General features: G+C 58.8%; 2 protein-coding genes across 5 annotated transcripts in view; both read right to left on the bottom strand.

The window, feature by feature from the left end:
• BSN (bassoon presynaptic cytomatrix protein) overlaps positions 1–2,399 on the bottom strand; it is a 75,123-nt gene extending 72,724 nt beyond the window's left edge. For all 4 annotated transcript variants that reach the window (XM_067003288.1, XM_067003289.1, XM_067003290.1 and 1 more), the window contains exon 1: positions 2,145–2,399. In XM_067003288.1, coding sequence (XP_066859389.1) covers positions 2,145–2,320 — 176 coding nt within the window. In that variant the 5' untranslated portion in view covers positions 2,321–2,399. The remainder of the gene's footprint in view (positions 1–2,144) is intronic.
• A 1,091-nt stretch (positions 2,400–3,490) lies between these two features.
• TRAIP (TRAF interacting protein) lies at positions 3,491–20,869 on the bottom strand. The gene is made up of 15 exons (XM_067003306.1): positions 20,646–20,869; positions 20,452–20,509; positions 19,838–19,921; positions 16,036–16,075; positions 13,421–13,548; positions 10,752–10,846; positions 10,036–10,149; positions 9,018–9,105; positions 7,376–7,465; positions 7,056–7,144; positions 6,378–6,533; positions 6,129–6,177; positions 5,467–5,592; positions 4,882–4,932; positions 3,491–3,836 (listed from the first exon to the last, which is right to left on the bottom strand). The coding sequence occupies exons 1-15, from the start codon at positions 20,741–20,743 to the stop codon at positions 3,705–3,707; spliced, it is 1,398 nt and encodes a 465-aa protein (XP_066859407.1). The 5' UTR covers positions 20,744–20,869; the 3' UTR covers positions 3,491–3,704.
• Positions 20,870–21,212: the final 343 nt, after the last annotated feature.

Genomic DNA, 21,212 nt, shown 5'->3' with positions numbered 1-21,212 from the left:
GCGCCAGCCTTAAGGTCAGCAAACGGCCAGAAAAACGCTACTTTAATATAGAGGAAAAGGCAGGCCCAGCTTTAGTACGTGCCAGGGATGCCTCCATCACAGACTCGCTTCGTGGATTTATTTCTAGCACCGTCTTGTTAGAACAGACAGTGGCTGCTTATCTGTGCCAGCCTGTGAAAAGCGTCTGTTTACAAAGAAACGGGGAAACTTGATCTCTCTTATTTTTGTTAAATTGCTGCTATATACGTCCTTACCGCCCAGCATTGCTGTGGTACTCGCTGAAGGCAATACCCAGCACGCTCATGGGAGCTGCCATACAGGCAGCACAGAGCACCAGAGCTGCACGACTGGTTTTTTTTCCCAAACTTGAGCTGTTTTCTCCAATTCAGAGCACTTCTCGCAGCCCTATTTCTGATGCTTTTTCCTTTTCCTGGTCCTTGCACCAGGCTCCACTGGCTGCCAAAGCCCAATGCCACTCACGTGCCGGTGAGCGCAGGACCCGTGCCTGGCTCGTGGCAGCCCCTCAGCATCGTGTGGGGCCGTGCTAGCCACCAGCCTCCCCTTTTCTGTTAATATCGCTCCTCCGTTTCCAAAACGTTTGCAGCTTTGCTGCTTTCATATCGGTTTTGGGGTCGGGGGAAAAGAATTCAGCGCTGTTCTCCAGCCCCCACAGCCGTTCCTTGGGACCCCCAGCAATCCAGCACCCTGCCCCAAGCTATTTCTGAGCTCGGGACCATCTCTGCCCAGCCCCACAAACCTCTCCGCACGCCAACCAGGCTGCGCCTTCACGCCAGCTCATCCCTTGTGCTTTGGGGTCTCTGCGGAGGAGCAGAGCAGGACTCGGCTGTTGGGGTACGGGGCAGTTTCCTGTCTGAACGCACCCACACCCGATTTGTGTTCCTTCGGGTAACGGCGCTCCACCTCCTCTAGCAATAGCGGCGAGCGCTGGAGCCGGGTGGGAGGACGCCGCGTTACCTCTGCTCTCCGAAACCTCCGCGCGGTGCACGCGCTGCGCAGCCTGCTGAACGCGGCCATGGAGAATCAAAACACAAAACATAGCGGGGTTAAGGCGGCCAGGTTGCCTCCTTGCATAACGCAAAGCTGGGAGGGATCACGCAGAGGGGTAACGACGCCTTTGGCTTTCCTCGGCTTGCACACGGGCTGGGGTGCTTAGGGTCTGGCGCTGCTTTTGGGGACGGGGCTGAGCCAGGCTTTGCTGGCCCCCACGCTCCCTCCTGGGGGACGCGCTGCTCCCTGCAGCCTCTCCACACACACAGCCCCCAGCCCTGCAGCAGCCCTTGCCGCCAGCCCCCGTCCCTAATTGCATTAATTAATTGCAAGAGAGGGCAGCTCCCTGCCAGCAGCTCGTGGCCAGCAAAACTACCCTGGCGTTTCGGGCGGAAGCGGACCTCAGCTGGCGCTGCTCGCGTCTCATTGAGAAACCAGAACTGAGCCCTACGCGAGGTTCTGCCCAACTCCTGCTTCCAGAAGGCAGTCGCGGCGCCCTGATTCTCGCCCGGTGGCGGGAGCCCAGGGCCCTGCACCAGCCCCTGGGACATGCTAGGGACAGGGGGGCACCCCCAGGAAACCTCCCGAGGGAGGGAGGGGGGAATCACCCCCCTAACCCCCCCCAGGCACCCTGCCGTCCGTGGCAGCGTTTATCCGAAAGCGCCGCAGGCAGCCTACGGACGGGTCGCGGCTGGCAGGCAGCGGGGGGCAGAGGGGCGGGCGGTCCTCTGGGGACAGGAGGAGGCACAGGCACAGGCACAGCAGCCGGGCCGGTTCCGCCCGGCGGTGGCTTCCCGCGCTGGGGCTGAGAGCTGCGGGCTGCCTGCCTGGGAGCGCCCCGCCGGCGGCTCGCGGCGAAGCGCACCTGGGTGCTGCCGTGCGAGCGGCGGCCCCGGCACCGAGCCCGGCCCCGAGCCCGGCCGTGATGGCAGCCGTGATCCCGGCCCCGACCCCGGCCCCGGCCGACCTCCCGCCCCCGTTCCCCCCCGCGGGCGGCGCTTCGGGGCCGGTCCCGCTCTGCACGGCGCACCCCGCGACCCCCCCGCTGCGTAACGGGGCCGCCCCCCCGGCCCCCCGGCGGCGCCCCCGAGCCGCCGCCCCCCGTTCTCCCGTCCCCCCCCCCCCCCGGCGCTGACCTGGCGGCGGGCGCGGTGCCGGCGGCGCCTCCCGGGCGCTGTCCGCCGCCGCCCGGTGCTGAAGGCGGCTGGGCGCTGCCGGGGGCGGCGGCGGCGGGCGGCGGCGGGGCCCCGGCGGCGGCGGGGGGCAGGGGCCCGTCGGCGCCGCCGCCCTCCAGGCTGGCCTCGTTGCCCATGGCGGCCGGGCGGGGACCGCTGCTCAGCGCCGCGCCGCCGCCGCCGCCGCCATCAGCCCCGCGCCGCCATCGCCGCCGGCCCCGCCGCCGCCGCGCATGCGCCCCGCGCGCGCGCTCCCGCGGACGCGCGCGCCCCGCCCGGCGCCAGGCGGGAGAGGGGAGGGGCGGGGAGGGGCGGAGCTCCGCCCCCCGCCGGGCCCGGCGGCCAATCGGCGTCCGCCGGAGCCCGCCCGTGAGGTCACGCGCCGGCGGCCAACGAGCGCGCGCTCCGCCGTGAGGTTACGCGCCGGCGACCAATCAGCGCCCGCTGCGCCCCGTGAGGTCACGGGGACGTCACAGGCCGCGGCCCAATCGGCAGCCGCCTCCGCTACCGAGCCGGGCGCTGCCCCAGGGCGTCGCGGCGCGGCAGCCAATGGGCTCTGCCGTCCCGTTTGAGGTCACGGGTTGCCAGCCAATCGGCGCCCCGCTCCCCATGAGGTCACAGGCTGCCCCAGCGCTCCCACCTGGCGGCCAATGGCAGCCCTGCTCCCCCGCTCTGCCGGCCAATGAGCATCCTCCTCCCCATGACATCACGGGCAGCCCTAGGACGTCACTCCCTGCTGACCAATGAGCACCCTGCTGCCCCCTGAGGTCATTTCCTGGCAGGCCCTGAGCACGCAGCTTCCTGTGAGGTCAGAGGCTGCCCGTGGGGTCACAGCCAGCCTGGCCCACGGGCACACGTGTGACATCACAGCCCCTGTGGTGACAGCAAGCGGGCAGCTCCCTGGGGACGAGCTGCCGCCCTCCGACCTCAAAACCCAACACGAGGTAAAGGCAGCCACGGGCGGGGGCACCGCCGGAGCAGCAGCCCCTCAGCACACCGCCTGCCTGTGCCCGCGGGGGGCAGGGGCTCCCCCCAGCACCCGCCTCCCCACCGCAGCGGTTCAGGGGCCGCGTCCTGCCTCCCTGTGCTCAGCCCCGACGGGATTGGTGCCTAGCATGCCACAGGTGGCCCAAGACGGAAGGAGATCACAGAGACACAGAGCGCCTGGAGCCGGGGGGACACCGAGGGGTGCCTTGGACCCCCGCCCTGCATCCTCAGCTTGCAGCGGCACCCCCAGCGCAGCTCTGCCTGAAGTCCATGAACTCAACAGCGGTGGTGGCAACGGCAGAGCTCTGAGCAGGCCAGAAGATGGGAAAAACCCGTTTATTCTGCATGAAAATGGGAGAAAGGAAAGGTAAAAAAAAATGGGGGCTGAGTCAGTCTGAGCGTGAGGCAGGGCGCTGGCCTCCTGCTGGCAGCTCCTCTCGCCCACCACGCAGCAGGGACCGCGCTTAGCTTCGTGCCGGGCCCCGGGCGAGTGCCCTCTGCCCTGCGGCTGCCCACCGAGCCGCCCCGCGGTGCTCACTGCAGGAAGCCGTCCAGTCGGGCCTGGCTGCTGCTGGAGGAGGATGCGGAGGAAGCTGCAGACACAGGCCTGGAGACGTTCTTCTTCTTGCTCTTCACTGCACAGGGACGGAGTTCTGCGGGGTTTGTCTGAGGGTAAAACTGTCAAGGAAAGTACAGACCAAGGCCCCGGGGACAGAAGGAAGCTGGTACCTGCTCCAGGCTAGCTTGAGCCACAGACCTGGGAGCCACCCCTGGATGTGCATCCCAAAAGCACTTGGAAAACACCCTCATTAATGTGCTTTAACTTTTGGTTACCCCTGAAGAGGTCAGGCAGTCGGAGATGAAGTCCAACTGAGCTGTTCTATTCTAAGAGAAGCCCCCTGCTGGGCAGGCTGGATTCTGCCGCCCCCTGTCCGCAGGAGCAAAGTTCAGGCACACTTCTGTCCCACGAAGCAAGGCACTTCCCACGCCCACGCTACGCCCTAGCACACAAGCAGTACTTAAACGTGACCAGCCCACATATCATGGCTGAGACACCGGGCAGGGAAAGTGACAGCACCTGCAGCCTCCCAGGGCACAGAGCAGCTCCAAGGGCAGAGCCCTTAGAGTAACAAGGCCTCTAACCCCCATCACACACATTTTCGGAGACAAAAAGCAGCAAAACCCAGACATGGTTGAGCTGTAAGAGGTCCTGACCAGCCGCTACTTGCGGCACAGGAAGATGCATGCTCCGTGCTAACAGAGCTGCAGGGTTACACAAACCAGCGCCCCCGGAGCACTTCGGTTTAGAGCAACGAGCTCTCCTCCGCCAGCAGCCCAAGGCCTCCAGGCACCCACAGCAGTGTCCCACAGGAACAAGGGCTTTAGCTGCACGGGCACACGGGCAGGGAGAGGCTGCACTAAGCAGCAGCTCAGAGATCACAAGGGCACAGGCAGCCCCTGCAAACCGTTCTGATTTCTGGCTGCTGTGTCCTTCCAAACAAACATTTCCCCCGTAACATTCATGGCGAGTTCAAGGCCTGGACGCCTTTGCTGAGCTCAGGCACGTTCGGTCAGGTGTAGAGAAATTTGATGGTTCCTTGAGGGTCCCAGCCTCTAACCGGGGAGTCCTGCACCAGTCGACCGGGCTGGCTGAGACAGGAGGAACAAAAGAGGTCCCCCACAGCATCACTACTGCCACACGGAAGGATACAGGCTGTATGAATTTTGTTCTGCCTCCCAAGCCGTCGTAGCCCATCCTCACCTAGGAGGGAGAAATAAACGTGACTGGAACAGCAGCACGGAGCCGTGGCTACTTCTTGTCTTGAATAACAAAAGGGGGAGCCTCGCAGGCCACGTGTTCTGGGGAGGTTACAAGCACCTGCAAACACTCAGGACGCTCCGTACTTGTGCTAAGCCCTTACCTTTGGGAAAAGGCAGCCCCTTAGAGAAGTTTGGGTACCTTCCTGAAGGAAACTGAGCCTTCCAGGTTGCTGCAAGGCTTAGGATTTTGTCACCGGGACTGAGTCATTCAAAGAAAATACCCACAGCTCCAAGGAGGTGGGAGAATGGGATGTGGAAGGCCATTTAATCCGCTGCCATGTAGGGAGTGACCATCTGTCATCCCTGGAGCTCTGCAGGACTGGGAGGCTGCCAGGTCATGCTCCAAGATTTATTTTCCCCACACTGAATGCAGCAAGGTAGAAGCCACATTTGCTTCTTCGTGTAGGGTAGCCTCAGGACAGAGGTGTGCAGTGCCAGCCCCTGACAAGCTCGCCTGCTGGACGGTCATACTCACCGCGCCTGTGTTCTTGTGGGGACCCAGCAAGCTACCTGGCGTCGGCTTCTTGGAGAGAACAGAGTTCCTGATGAATGCTGGCAGGAGCCCTTTAAGAGTCTCATCCTCCAGATCATCTGCCCAGTTCTGTCCCACAAAATAATGAGAGAAGCCCTTTAACCAGCACGATCTGCTGAATTTAGTCCACACACAGGCAGCACTGACAATGCAGGCAGCTACTTCGGGTAACAGGCACACCCATACCATGTCAGGCCAAAGAACAGAAGCTCCGACACCTCCCACGGGGGCTCGTTTGGAGCAGTGCCTGGGAGGCAGGACGTTGTGCCCCACGAGCTTGGGCAAAGAGCCCCCCAGCTGACCCCGTGGCCGTTGTGATCAGAGCCACGTTGCGCATTTGCTAAGCGCATCTGAGGCAGGACAATCAGCAAGAAGTGCGTGTGTCCCCACCCTCCCTCTCCTGCCCGATTCCAGGTCTTTGCGACAGCAATACGGTGTTTCTAGGAGACAGCCGAGCAAAGCACTTTGAAGTGCGTGCTGTGGCTCTGCAGATGGGCTAGTCTCTGGTTAGAGCATCTCCTGCGTAGGAAAACGGGGCCTTCATCTCAAGCCCATTAACAGCAGAATCGAAGAGGTGATACAGAAAACAAGATCAGTCCATTTACCTCCACTGTTTCCTTCAGAACTTTCTTTGCCAGATTTACCACAGGAGGCCTGTAAGAAGCACAAGGAACAAATCAGCAGAGATTCATTGTTCAAGCGGAGCTGGCAAGGACAGACAAGGCTGAGCAAACGATGACAAAACTTGCAGTGCGACATCAGGCAGCTGGAGAGCTATCTGATCTCACACAGCACCTTCCAAAGCAGCGAGACTTTGATCTCCTTTAGAAGCAGGAAGAGGAGGGAAAACTCACGGCTTTTTATCCAGCTTCTGCCTTTTTGCAGGGCTGAAGAGAGATTTGCAGGGCTGATTTTCAGGGGTGTCCACATCAAAAGTGGCATCTAGATTGATCTCATCGCTGTGGGCCGGGCGGTGGAGCTTCGGGTGCCGCAGTTCCACGGGAGCAGGGCTGCAAGGCCATGCAGAGCAGCAGCCATCAGGAGGCTGCCGCGCAGCAGACAAGAGGGAGACACAGCTACGAGCTACCCTGTGTAGTTGCACGACAGCAGCAGGACCAGGATCCAAACCCCGTTCTACTTACAAGTCCCAAAAAGGAGAGCCCGAACCCCAGACTTTATAGTCAACGTCCCAAAGTGCTGTTTGACCTCTGATGGCCTGTGCTCACAGCAGCAGCACCCTGAGCCCAGGGAAGCACGCTGGCCCGCTGATGCTCAGCGTACACTGCCCAGTTTGCCGTACTGGGGTAAGAGCACTCGCTGCCAGAAAGAAAGGGCGTGATAAAATGTAAAGGATGCAATTTTCAGGCCGAGCCTCAATCGGTCTGGACTCCTCTGCGTGACAAAGATCTCAGGTCCCTGTACAGCAGGGCGTGCTTGCTGGAAGGCCAACTCTGAGACAGCAGCTTTGTGGATATCTCCCTGGCAGGGGAAATGCCATCCTTGGCCCGTATCTGAGGATGAACTTCACTGACCTTTCAAAGACCAGTCGGCTGAGCGTCTCTCTGGTTACAGATGGCACTTTCAGAGTATCCTGCAGGATGTCTATCTTCTTCTTCAAACTCTGGAGGGAGGAGGGAAAGCAGACAGTGAGATAAGGGAAGATTTAGGAGCAGATACTAGCAGCCCCTCATCCGTAAATCAGCACTGGGAGGAGATCAGAGGTGGAGCAGATAAGGGGTAAGACGGGCTGGGTAACCTAGCCCCTGAGCAAAAGCCAGCGCAACTCCTGGCTTTGCAGCTGCAGGCCATGGTCAGCTGCCAGTTACTGCAGCCTAAAGAACAATGTTCTCACCAAAATCTCCTTGTCTGCATTCTTCAAGTCCTTCTGGGTGCTTTTTAACTCCTCCTTTGTCTTCTCCAAGTCTGAAGTGGTTCTCTGCAGCTGCAGAACACAACAAAACAACACTGGTCACAACACGCGGGTGAGGGAGACGGCAGGTCCCCGGCAGCGCAGGACGCTCTGCGGCAGGTGCTCCTGTTCCTTGCTTTAAGGCTTGGTTTTCCAGTGCCAACCTCTGACCAGGCTCTACTACATCAGAACAATCCAGCGCCTGCTCATTTCCTAAGGCTGCCTGCAGAGGGATCTCCAGGGCTGCGTGCCCAGCATAAGCCTTCCCATAGCACTCTGCTGGTGGTGACAGCTTTTCCACGTTTTAACACTTGGTGGCTCCAGTCTGAATTCCTGCAGGGCTTTGCACACACCGGATCCCAGAATTACCAACCACAGGCCGGACGATGGCTGTGCATCAGCAGTACTGGCACACGGACAAGCCTGATTCAACAGGAGGGCACGCCAGGAGCCGGGGGTTGAGAGGTGGGCTGGCACCACAACAAAGGACTGGAAGTGGGGTCAGGATCTGGGCCAGCCCACGAAGCGCCGGCACAGTCAGCTCGCTGGCAGCCAAGCCCGAAGCACACTGACTCGCATCTTCTTGACCCAAGAAAGCAACTGCACTTTGGCACAGACTCAGCCAAAAACAGACCGACGACAGCAGCAGCGCCTCACGTTAAGGGGTTAACTCGCTTGGGGAGCAGCTCAGCAATCCAAGAACCTTCTCAGTTTGATGGGACCACAACAGCTATGTCTGGGGAACAAAAATAGGCCAAATCCACCCACAGTCTCTCACTTTGTGAGCTTGGACTTGGGTGCACCCCAGGGAACACCTGCGCCTTGGAGAGCAGGGCTACGCACGAGCTTTTCAAGGGGATGTGCTACCAAAACTGACGCAGGGATTCCTGGCCTGGGCTAACAGAGCCCAGCCAGGCCTGGAACAGGGGCAGCACAGCAATAAGGGGCATATCTGCAGCGCCGAGCTCTGTGCCAGCTCAGCTCAGAGCAGCACTAGCCCAGGGAGGCTCTGTGCAAGCCACGTGTGTGTCCTTAAATTTTGGGAACCTCTCCTGCCTGGACCCAGCACCACGCAGGAGCCCCGGCTGGCCTGCTTCAGCCCAGTCCAGCAGGGGGGTTCACGGGGGTTGTGCCGAGCCAGGGCTACGCTCTGCGTGGCCGGTGCTGGCTCAGACCTCCTCCCCACGCTTCCTAGGGCCCTGATGCTGCAGCACAAGGAGCTGGAGGCTGAACAAACTGGTGCTCGGTGCTGCAGGACAGAGGCAGCACTGCTGCTGGAGCCCGGGGGAAGCGGCAAACCCCCGCCTGCTGCTGCCTTCCAGGCCAGGCCCCCTGCCAAGCTCCGGCTGGCTCTGCACACGCTGCCCTGCTGATGTCCCCATAGACCATGGTGCTGATAACAGCCCGTGTTTGCACACCACGGCATCACGCCCTGACCCAGAAACCCCAGCCTGACACTTCCATGCCAACTGTACCTCTAACCCAGCGCAGGAAGGGGTCACTGCACAGGGCTTGGACCACCGTTACTGGGAGGGAGCTACAGACCAGGTGTCACCCTCATGACTCTCACACTCTCCCCCTTTACCTTGCTGTTGGCCGAAAACAGCTCCTTCTTCAGCTTCTCTGTCATCTCACTGGATACCTTCCGAGCCTCCTTCAAGTTCTCATATTCCCTGAAAAGAGACCAGAAGAGTCGTGCTGTGTTTGCATGAAGACTGAGACAGAACTTCTCAGAGACCATTATTCTGAAGTTCTGCAACTGCAGAACCACTGGAGAAAGCCCAGGACACAAAGTCCTTTAGGGAACAGAGCTGAGCATATCGACACTGACCAGCAGCGTGTCAAATACACGGCCTCAAAACGGGGAGGGAGGAGGCTGCGGGGGATGCCATGCCTGAGGAGAGGGCACGCACAGGATTCATGAACAAATGGAAACCAGATCCAGCAACATTTCAGCTGTTGGAAGAGACAGACAGCCAACAGAGCAGCCTCCATGCTGGCAGCAAATAGAGGACTTTCCTTTAAGTGACTTTTCAGAGGCATTACACTATTGGCCACGCGCATTCATTTCCAATTACACCACGGGGACACTCGCCTCATTACAGCTTTGTGTCAAAGCTGCAATTATTCAGCTGCCATCAGAATGGACCCAAAGAAGCCGTGGTTTTGCCCAGCAGGACCAGATGGATTTCCAGGTAGGGGATGGCAGCACCGCGGGTCCCACTTGCCAGAGCACGGCATGCACGGAGCACTTGAGGCCACAGCTGCACGGTGCAGCGCAGCAGAGAGCGCAACCTGGAGCCCCTCAGCCACTCATTTCCCCCCCAGGCACGAGAGGAGAACTGAGGGAACGATAATCACCACAGAGGTGCACTGACAGCTCCGGAGACAGTTCCCATGGTGACACACGTGTCACTACAGTGACAACACCAACGGTTCGGTGTGACAGGCTGCGATCTAGGTTCCCAGGATCTGTCAGTCAAAACCCAGCGGAAGCCCGAACAGGCAGCAAGAGCCCTGCAGAGCCTGTGTGCCTGCCGGCGCTCAGCAGAGGGTTCTCCCCCTGCACACCCAGGACAGCACAAGCAGCCTGTAATACTCACTTCTTCAGCGAGACGCAGTAGACCGCAAGCTGCTCCACTGCTGCCTGCCCAACTCCCATCTCTCGGATCATCTCCTCCACTTCGGGGCGCTGGCTCTGAAGCAACAGTTCAATCCTGCATATAAAATTTAAGAAAACGTACCCTCATCTCATGAGTCACGAACAGAGCTGGGAAGGAGACCGCAGCCCTGCTTCCCCCACGGAGCTCCCACAGCCTGAGCTCCTGAACGTAGAGGTGGCAAAGAGATGCAAGTGCCCCGCTGCAGGCAGGGCGTTTTGCTAGCACTACGTGGACTGGCTAGAGAAGGGGCAGCTGTACACACGTGCTGCACACGGGGCTGACGGAGCAGCTTTTGGGCCCCACATCCGTGCAGCTAACTGTATTCCTGGGCTGGGATTTGGGCTCTGCCCCAACAACCTCTCCAATAACGGCAGCAGCACACAGCCATGCTCAGAGGACTAGAGATGAGGCCATTCTGAACACAGCATCGTGCCCTGCTGCTATTTAGGGAGAGCAGCTGCCTGGAAAGGAAGCAGGGGCAAGAGCACAGACAGGCAGAACCTGCTAATGCAGCACTTTCCAGCCTTACGGGGTAAGGAGAAGCAGCAATCTCAGCGTGGGGGGCTGGCTGTCGCAGCAAGCACAGGAGGACCTCTCCCTCCCTCCTGGAGAAGGGGGGAGGCGTGCGGCCCAGCCTGGGAGGCCCAGGATCTCACCGCTCCATGGTTTTCAGCTTGTTTCGCAGACGGCGGGCCTCCTCCTTTGAACTTCTGTTATCCTCCTGCTGCTGCTCCAGGAATTTCATCTGTTTCTGCAGAGAAGCGAGCGCACGCAGACCGTCAGGAGGGCTCCAGGGATTGTTAGAGAAACATCCTGGCTTATGCGCACTGCGGGCAGCTGGGAGCGTATATTGGCTCTTAATGCTATCACCAGCTCAGCAGCCCAGGATTACGGAGAGTTTATCTCCCCCCCTGCTGCACCCCTACCTCTGCTCCTCGCAAACCCAGCAGGGTCCGAGTGCTAATCGCGAGAGGAGTCTGACGCTGAAGCTGCTTTGGATCCTTCTTTCTTGCTATGAGGATTTGTGGGGTGGGCAGCACCCTGTCCACAGCGACAATTTGTTTTTCAAAAGCAAAGGAGTCCAAAGCAAGCAAATCTTGCTACTGCATTCTGCTCCCTACCCAGCTAAGCCTTTCGCTTTAGCCTCCCAGTTTTCCTTGCTATTAGCTGCTTAAAGCATAACTAGGAACGCTGCGTGGTCTCTCCTGGCAGATCTCAGCCAAACCAGCCACCCACCTGGGTGCTTCTCTCACCCGCCTGGGGAGGCTGCAACATCTCTTGCAGCCAGCACCTCTCTCTGCTCTCCAGCAGCAGGCAGCAGCAGCAGCGAACTTCAGCTGAGCTAAGAAAACAGAGATCTGCAGTTTGGCAGAGGACGTGGGAAAGCTGGCCTGAATTCACACCACTTCAATGCATCTGTGTTGTCTAAGTTTGCATGTTCCTTGGCACCTCGCGCAGCAGCTTCAAAAAAAAAAAAAAAAGGCTCTGAGCCTGGCTTCAGCCCGCTGCTGACTCCAGAGAGAGGCCTGACCGAAGACCATCACCTCTCGAGTTCTAATGCTGAGCTGCGTGGCAAGGAGGAGTTCAAGGCTTTTATCCGCGTTCTGCCACAGCAGCCAAGCAGCCGTGACAGTACCGGGGCGCTGCAGAGGTGCAGGCTCACACCTTGCTTTAAGCAGAGCCCACCTCTGGCTGGTCCTGACCACAGCACCCCACACTCCAGGCCCCCAGAGCAGAGCTTCGGGCCGGGTTGGAGCAGGGTCCCCAGCCTCACACAGGCTGAGACAGCAGCAAACTGTCACGCCAAGGTCCAGCAGCAGCTGGCAGCGCCAGCAGAAGACAGGACTGGCTCACAGCCTGGGGGCTCGACCTGCCTCACAGCTAGTTAAGCCTGTGTCTTCACTGCGGAAGTTTACTGCTTTAATCTTGAAGTGATGCAGTACAAAACTTTGCTTGGCGTTCAGATGGGAAACCCCATACACCACGGAAGAGGTTACCCTCAGGTCCCTCATCCTTGTGCCCTGCCCAGCTTTCACTAAAAGAACGTGAGCATACTCAGAGGGTTTTGCACCAGGCAAGGTAACCCCAGAGCCTCCTCCTGAGGCACCCGGCAGGAAAGCCAAGCAAACTCTTGAGTTGAGCACCAAGCACCAGCTTCCACTGTCACAAGAGTGTTCTTTTTGTTTGTTTGTTTTACAGGATTAGGAAGCTTCAGTACTATCCTGCCACTGGTATACCCAGGATCCCAAGAGCATCTTGGGCATGACCCAGACCTGGGTTGCCGTTACACCCAAGCAGATTGGATCTAATCCCATGGTCAGTCAAACAAACAACACCAAAACATTGTGCTGGCCAACAGCAAGGCCTGCGTGGCGTTAATTCCTTTCTGTAGATCTCCTGCCCTGCGACAACATCTTGCTGCTAATGCTGTGCAGACCTCAGGTGGCTCCTCCAGGAAGAGCCCAGCTGCTCTGCGGGAGGCATGGAGGAACACAACCACACGCCCCATCTGCAAGCTCGCCCCGGCTGCGTGGCCTGGCAGGTCAAGGAACGTGATGCGATTTAGGGTTAGACCCAAGGGGCAGAGAGCAGAGAGGTGCGGTTCACCTCTACTCCCCCTTTCAGCCCACTGCTCCCAATCCCCCCTCACCTCCAGCTCACAGCGGGCAGCCCAGCCCGCCCCACTGCCGAGGCAAAGTCCCCCTGCTCACCCCCAGGCATCCCAGCGAAGTGCTTCTTGCTCTTACTCCCCTTCCACTCGCTGTTTATGCACACTGCGTGACTACACACTGAGTCACTGCACGCTGAAGCACAACAGGAATATTTGATCCCTGGACTTCACACATTACTAACCTAACCGAAGGAAAGCCCTGGCAACAGAGCAGAGACAGGAGAGTTAGCTGGATCAAATCCCACTCAGCTGAAGCTCGCAACTCCCCCTCCATATATTTTGGTTTGATTTCTCCTCCAATCAAACTAAGAAACTAATTTTCCTTGAATCCCGCCTGACCGAAACCCATTTACAAAGAACATTCTACCGCAGGGAGCCGGCGCTTCTGCAGCGGGGCGCTGGGGCTGGTTCCCACACTGTTCCTGCTGATAACCTGTACAATCGGCACTGCTGCTTCAGCTGCTGGGCTCAGCCAACACTCCCCAGGCTGGGCTGGTGGCCCCTCAGCCCCGGCCACCCCTCCAGCCCCAAACTCCCAGCGGCACAGAGCCACGTGTCTGCATTGTCACAGCCCGGGGAGAACCTGAACAAAATTAGCAGTGCTTGTGCAAGGGCTAGAGCCAACGTACTGCCAGGATGGGATGGGAAAGGTACCTTGAGAGAGGAACACAGCATCTCTGTCTCTCCCAGCACCTTCTGGAGCGACTCTATGGTGGCATTGCGCACATCGAGAGTGTCCCGCAGCCCATCCACGATGGCCTGGCATTCTCGCTTTTCTTTCTCTAGAAAAAGGGAAAACACAAAGGTCACGGGCCAGAAACCCAGACGTGAGCAGCCCCACAAACAACAGCGGCAGCACAACAGACGCTGCTGCAGGCTGCTAGGAGCTGGCCATTCCTGTAGAGAGCCATTTCCCTAAAAGCTGTCTGCACCGGGGTTTGTACTGAGCAATTGCTTCTCCCAGTGCCAGGAGGCTTCGAGATTTTCTTCAGTAAAGATAACAAGTTCCCTTTAATAGCTTTCCAGTGCCAGCCCTGCTAGCATTAAGCTGATGCATCTTAACTCTTGCATGCTCTCCCAGGCAGGCGAGCACAGGAGAACTGTTCTCTGGAGTCACACCAAGCTGCAGAGCCAAGCCCGTTCCCTTCACATGGAGCCTGGTGCAGACGAGCCCTGTGGGATGTGCAGACGGCCGTCCTGAACGCATGGGGACCCCACGGCATCGCCGTGACATCCCCTGCCCTCCCCACAGCACCACCAGCAAAGGTGCACCCCTCCCCGTGCAGGCAGCGCAGAACGAGGCACACGCCTCCAAACACCGTGGAGAAGATGGTGAAAACCATGCTGGATTTCCATTTGTTTTGGCGAGACAAGGGAAGAACAGCTCCCAGGGCAACAAGCACCACCGGGAGCTGGCAGAGCTAAGCGCAGAACAGCCAGCACCGCTGGAAAGCTCGAAGCACTTGGGCAACGATGGCAAGCAGCAGCCCCTCCGTCCAGCCCTGGTGAGAACGGGGCAAAGCCCACAGCTCAGCACCTTCCCCCTCTGCCAAAACCATTGTGGCCCCGGGCTGGCAGTGGTGGGGAGGCTCTCGGCGCCTCTCCAAAAGGCCGCTCCTCCTTTCAGCAATCCAGTTTCAAATGGTGCCACCGCGCCCCATGGAAGCACAACCAGCAGCGGTGCTTCACTGGTGGGCCTGGCAGTAAAGGAGCCACCAGGGAAGAACAGGAGGAACGTATCCCAGCAGAAACACAGATGCTAGGAGAAGCATCTAGGGAAAGAAGCTTCTCTTAGTAAAGCATTTTGTCTCCGTTGAGCTGAATAACACATCCTCACCAGAGGCAGCACAACCTGGAGATGCTCCGCTGCATTTGCGGGAACTCCACATCCCCAAAAAGAGTCGGGGCTTCCCTCTCCTCCTTTCCCAGCTGCCCAGAGGCAGATGGCAGGATTTGAACCTCCCTATGCTGCAGGAATGAGTTCAAATGAGTCACTCGAAGTGCCTCCCACTTCACCTGCTGGGGCTGCACAGAGCTCCACGCCTCTAGAGCCATTTGCAAGCTGATGAGAAGCTGGCAATTACACAGCTACGCTACAACAGGGAGCGCAGAGCACATCTTTAAGGGAAGAATTTATACACAAGAGCCACCAGAGAGCAGAGTGCCCATAGCAAAGTAAGCAGGAGGTGGGAACGAGCTGCTGCTTTCCAACATGAAAAGAGAACGGGATAGGGGAATGTCAGATCGAACCTCTACTCACCAGAAGCCGAGAAGATGAGCAGGCCTTCAAGCAGTTTTTCTTGGATAACATCCTAGCAAGAATCCCAGCCACCTTCCCCAGAAGATCTGGCTCTCTACCAAGTCACTAAACTGCACTGAGCTAGCACGAGAACAGGCCTCAGAATAGCGACGCGCGGACCACCCAATCCTGCTCTCAGGCTGAGGACCGAATCCTCAACCTACTGGCTATTCGCGTCTGTCTCGTGCACGCAGGAAAGGCAGAGGAAAGACTACTCGGGGCGTGGGTGAGCCCCCAGCATTCTTTAAAGATTTCTCCTTTCTGTTAGCATGTCTTTGGATTTCTGTCACTCAGACTGACATTTTCCTTTCGCTGCTCATGACTCATGTTCTGATGACAGGCTGCCTACAGACGATGCTTAAAACCCATCGACAAGTCTCCAGGGCTTTTGCTTTTCCTGCCTCCCTCAAACATCCTCTAAAATTACAGATGGGAAAAATGGAAGCGCACACACCAAATTCCGTCTGCTCTTCAAGTGACACATGTGGCACTGCAACAGCCAAACAAACCCAACACCTTCCCACTGCTGCTCGGGCACCACTTTTACCCCCCCCTCTTTTCTGTTAGCAGGAACGAGCCTTTAGCAAAAGCAGCTGCGAGCTTCCCAGCGATGAGACCACAGGCTCTGCTTTCAGCAAGCTTACTCCAGACGTAGCCGTGCTGGGCTTTTGTAGCTCTTCGTAAGAGGAGCAAAAATAACTACACGTATGTATCTAAATTTGCAGGGGGCAGCCCAGTCAGAGTTGAGCTGGGCCAGCCTGCGGGCTCGGGCTCTGGCACACAGGTTTTGCAAAGCTTCAGGCAGTCTCTCCTTGGAAAAAGCTCCGAAGAAGCTGCTCCAGGGAGAACTCACAGCCTGCACCGTGCCCCTGGCCTCGGAAAGGGGCAAGCTCCGCAGACACGTTCCTCGGGCCTGAACAAAGCAGCTCAGGCGGGCAGAGCCCGGGACCTGCCGGCAGCTGGAACTCACCTTTCGCGGAGAGCTGAGCCTTCGCCTTGTCCAGTTCATTCTGAAACACAGCACAGAAAGCCCGATTAGGAAACAGCCTGCAGAGAAGCTTTCACCATACCTCTAAAGGACCTGAGAGGTTTCTCAGCAGGACATTTGCACCAGCTATGTGCTAAGAATAGTGCGCATTAACAGCAAGCCCCAAGTTACAAACAAGTATTATTGCAGGGAACGAAAAGAGCACCTCCAACTGGCTTCCTTCGGGGAGAGAAGAGAAGATCCCAGTTTTATCTTAGCCTTGTCAACCTTGTGTTTCTCACACTGTCAGTCATCTTGTTTTAGCTGAATAATTTTGGAAGGCTCTCAGGGAAACACGGGAAATCAGACAGGAAGGATTTTTATAACGTTTTACCTAAACAAGGCAATAAGGCAGGGATTCTGCCAGACTAGCTGGATCGAGAGCCACTTTGAACTGGAGTGAACTTGAGCCGCGTGCAGGTGGGGGACCTGAAGGCACACCCGAACGTCTGAGAAGGTGACGAAGCACGCAACCAAGAGGCACCAGCCAGCGTTCAGACGGACGCTGAAGTCGCTGCAGTTTGGGATGCTGATGAGCTAACAGTTAAGCCAAATGGCCACAAAAAGATCATCGACAAGCCCGTCCGTACCAAACAGTGCCACGGAACGTCTCCCGGACACCCCAAAGGTCTGGGGAAGGTCAGGCGTCTCTAACACCTTCATTAAAGAGCGGAGAGAGGGAGCACATACTTGTAGGTTAAATTATAGATGAAGCGATGCGACCTGCGAGCGCTGGCAAATAGCCAAAGGGAGCATACAGAGTTTATAAAGACGAGCAAAATCTATGTATTTTACATCCATATTTATGTAACTCTCACACATTAGAGAGGGAGAGGAAAAAAAAAAATACAGGCAAGAGTCAACAGAAGATGACTTAAAAAGCTGTGTTAGAACTGCAGAGGAAAGCACATAACAAGCCAGGCAGGAACTGCAGTGGAATAAAGCCTCGATAAAATGCCAACACAGTACAGAAGCCGAGCACACAAATCTGTGCAACCCAGAGTGCTACATGCAAATCTGAGCTGAGAATAGCAGGAGCAGCGGCCGCGGATCTGACTGGTCCAGAGCGAAGCTCTGCTAGCGACAGCAAAGCCAGGAAGGAGAAGATGGGATCTAAAGCTGGGTACGCAGAAGGGACTGGAGGAAAGCCTAGCAGAGCTGGCTTGGATTTGCCCCCAGGGGGACAGCAGCCGGAGGGCTGAGGTGGAATTAACTCTGCTGCAGGAACTGTTCTGAAGCAGCTTCCTCCGAGTTCTATTCAGGAACGATTAGTGAGCTCACAAGATGTGCTAATTAGCATGAGAGCAAAAGAAATCCTGGGCTACCGCAGGCAGCTATGTAACATTACCTCATTCATCAACTTAATCTGAAATCCCTCATCCTCCACCGCTGCTCCTAAAGGCTGCTCCCAATTTTCACTCCCCTGATAGATGCAAGCCCTCCTCTCTCTTCAAACCTGAATTACAAGGCAAGGCTGCCGCAGGATCAAATGAGTATAACCTGACCACAAACAGGCAGCCGTCCTCCCAGGTTTCTTCCTTCCCCAGCAGGTGTACAGGCGGGAATCCTCCTCCTGCCTCCTTTTTGCCAGGCTGAACAAAGTCCCCCGGTCCCTTTCATAAAACGGGCTCTTGGTTCCCCAGGTCACAAGTGACTGGTAGTGCCGGGTTCCAGACGAGCCCTGGGGAGGTGTCACACCCCAAAACTAACACTTCTGCTCTTGGAACAGCCACGTGGAGACTGTTCTGATCACCGAGGACCATCTTTAAGAGCAGTGCAGGAGGAAAAAAAAAAACAAAACACAACAGACTCAGCTCTGAGAAAATATGCCGCAGCACTCAACCTGTGGCCTGCGGCTCCTCCAGGGAAACAAGTCACCTTCGGCGCCTCGGCTGAAACCGATGCCTGGCAGTGGGAAGCAAAGCAGAAACCCAGGAAAGGGTTTCAGCCGACAATGCAGTTCCTTCCAACGACTCCTAGCCAGGTGCATGACACCGGTTCTCAGAAGAGCATCCCTGCCTTGACTCTCCAAGGCGACACAGCTTCGCACGCGGCTTGTGAGCTCCCCGAAGCACGCTCCCTTGCCCCAGCCCAACTCTTTCATGGCAAGAGGCCAAAGACTCATTTGAGGACATCTGCAGGCTGCACAGATACAGCTCTGGTTGATTACAGAGCTAACGGATTACAGAGCAACCCAGAGCCGTGCACGGGGCAGCAAGTACCCCTACAAACTGACCGCGCTCATCTGCACAGCAAATATTTAGTCCTTTCCTGTTAGAGAGAGATCTCGGCTCCCTCATTAGGGAAGCTGGGAGCTTGGGCCTACATATTGCTACGGTGACAACAAAACAAACTTTGTAGGAGGCTTGATGGTAGCACATCGTGATGTTGTGCGAGAAGAGTCCACGGTCTTGCCCTGGAGCAAGGGAGCAGGTCTTCAGCACGGTCTGCAAAGTGGGGATGGCTGGGGGAGCCAGTCTTAGGCCCTGGGGAGGAGGGGTAAGAGAGAAGAGAAAGCTTTTCTAGGGCATTTTTCTCCAGTCGTACCATTTCTGAGTCACTCATCTACTTACACTTAGGAGAGCTGATCTGAATGCGTCCTAAAGGCAATGTTTACCTGCTCCAAGCCACTGCTTTGCATCTAGGGCGCACGGCTTCGAGTGCCCAGAGATGCTTTTTCATTTCCTCTGCACGCACACTTTGGGCTTCAGTTTCTTTATTTGCGGTCTTTGCGAATGACAGTGCTACTGACATCATAGTCTGGCTTGCTTTATTTTAAAAACATACGATATACATATAGCAGTTGCCATGACAATGCTAATTATGGTAATTACTGCACATGCTGATTCTAAACACAAGAGGGTACAAGCGTCCCATTATACCAAGGTCAACTGGTTACTTTTTTTTTGGAACAGATAACTCCGCCACATACGGAGCCACGCTTCGTCCATATTAAACGACGGAGGAGAGCACGGAACAGCCCCTCTGCATCAATCCCTCCTCGTGCAGAGCCTTCCACCCACGGGTGGCACTCGGAGAACATCGCCCAGCTCCTCAGCCCTGGCCAGGATCCCCCACGGGGAGCCAGCAGCAGCACTGCCCACGCCCCTGCAGGCGCAGCTTCAGGCAGTCCGTTTCCTAATTTCTCTCAGGAAACCAAGCCAGCGTTGGCACCCTGCCCTGCTTCCTTGCAAGCCCCTGCAAACAAACCCCCCTGCACAGAAACGAGCAGGCAGGGCTCCGTCTAACAGCCCCTTTCTTCCAGGGGGGGAACAGGAGTCACACCTGCCTGAGCCCCAGCACCTGCAGCAGCTCGCTGAGCCCAGCGCCTTCCTTCTGCCTCTCGGGAAGCTCTGCAGCCATGTTCCCACACAGCCACTGGTGGCGGCTTGGAGATCCGAGGGAGAAGCAGCAGTTGGATGCTTATTTGGTGCTGCTTCAGGCTTCCAGGCAAGGAGAGAAGCGTAAGAAGCCTTTTCTGCTTCCCTGCTCTTCCTTGTGCTGCCAGCTGGGGCTTGGTCAGGGGCAAGTAAACCACCACGGGGCGGCTGCCTTGTGACAGGGCTGGGACTGGGCAAGGACCAGCACGGACAGTGGGAACAAGGAGGAGACACTGAAGCGCTTCAGGTCTGAACGACGAGCACAGCGCAGCGGGCAGCAGCTCAGGGAGCAGCTGTTGGCAAAGCCCCAGCCGTGCCTCCAAGTCCCCGAAGCGCCACCCGAGAGAAAAACCCCGTGGAAATACCTGTAGGGTCTCTGCGTCCGGTGCTGCCTGCTCCTCCAAGGCAACGTTAAAGAACAGCTTATTGATGATGTGCCTTTTGCTGACCTAAACGCAGGAGAGAGCCGAGAGGTTGACCCGCACAGACACGGCAACACAACAGCTGCGGGAGACAAAACGAAGGGGCAGAACGGCGCCGTCGAGGCGCACGTCAGACCGCGTGCTCAGCACCACTGCTGGCGGCGCTCTGCCTCGGCTCGGCAGCACGGCAGCACACCCCCTGCTCGGCGCAGGGAGCACGGCCCCAGCCGAGCCCCCGAGCTGCAGCAGAAGGATCCGGGCCCTCGTGGCTTGTGCCTGCTCTCCGGCAGCTCGGGCCCCGGCAGCTGACGCCGAGCTAACGCGCTGCCAGCTCCTGAGGCAGGAGTACCGTGCCGCTTCCCGCGGGCAGAAGGCGCCGGTGACTCCGTGGCAACCCGGCGGGGCGAGAGGCAGCGGGGAACGGGGGGGGGGGGATCAACAAGTCGGGGGGGGACGGGCCTGGGCCTCGGCGGGAGGAGAGCGGCGGGAACCCGGCTGCGGCCGGGGGGGCGGCACCGGGGGGGCCCTGCCGGTGCCGGGGGGGGGGCCGCGGTTACCTGCGTGCGGCACTGCGGGCACGTCCGGCTGGGCGCCGCCTCGAACCAGCGCGCGAGGCTGCGGGAGGAAGCGGGAGGGGCCCCCCGTTAGCGCGGGGCCTGCCCCCGGGCCGGGCCGGGCCGGGCCGGGCCGGGCCGGGCCTGCCCCGCCGCCGCCCCCCGGCGGTGCCCGGCGCCCCGGTAGCGGCGCTCACCAGGCGCTGTGGAAGGTGTGCCCGCACGGCAGCGCCGCCACGTCCCGCTCGTTGTCGAAGAAGTCGGAGCAGATGGCGCAGTGCGCCCGGATCGGCATGGCGGGGGGGGGGGGGGGGGCGGCACCCAACCGGGCCCCGGCCCCACTGCCGGCCCCGCCGCGCGGAGCGCCGCGATTCAAACCCCGCCGCGCGCCCGCCGCTTCCTGCCGGGCCCGGAAGGGACCCGGGGGGCCCCGCCCCGCCCCGCCCCGCCCCGCCCCGCGCACTCTGACCCCAACCGGCCCCCGCCCCCCCCCCCCTTCACGCCCCCCCAGCCCCACAAAGAGCCCGGGAGCGGCGCCGGTGCTGTCCCAGTGTGCCCGCGGCGGGGCCTTTATTTGCCAGAGATACAGGGGCCGCGGGGCCGCGGCATGCAGCGGGCGGGGGGCGGGGGGCGGGGGCCCGGGGGGGGCCCACCCCCCGCGGCCGTGGGGCGAGGGGGGGCCGCCGGAGGGTCCCCGTCCCACCGGGGCCCGGCGTCTGCGGCCGCGTCCCCGGGGGCGCCCCGGGGGTATCTCTGGGCAGCCC

This window comes from Anser cygnoides, chromosome 10 (assembly GCF_040182565.1).
Source record: "Anser cygnoides isolate HZ-2024a breed goose chromosome 10, Taihu_goose_T2T_genome, whole genome shotgun sequence".
Taxonomy (NCBI): Eukaryota; Metazoa; Chordata; class Aves; order Anseriformes; family Anatidae; genus Anser; species Anser cygnoides.
This window is presented reverse-complemented; position numbering and strand designations above follow the sequence as displayed.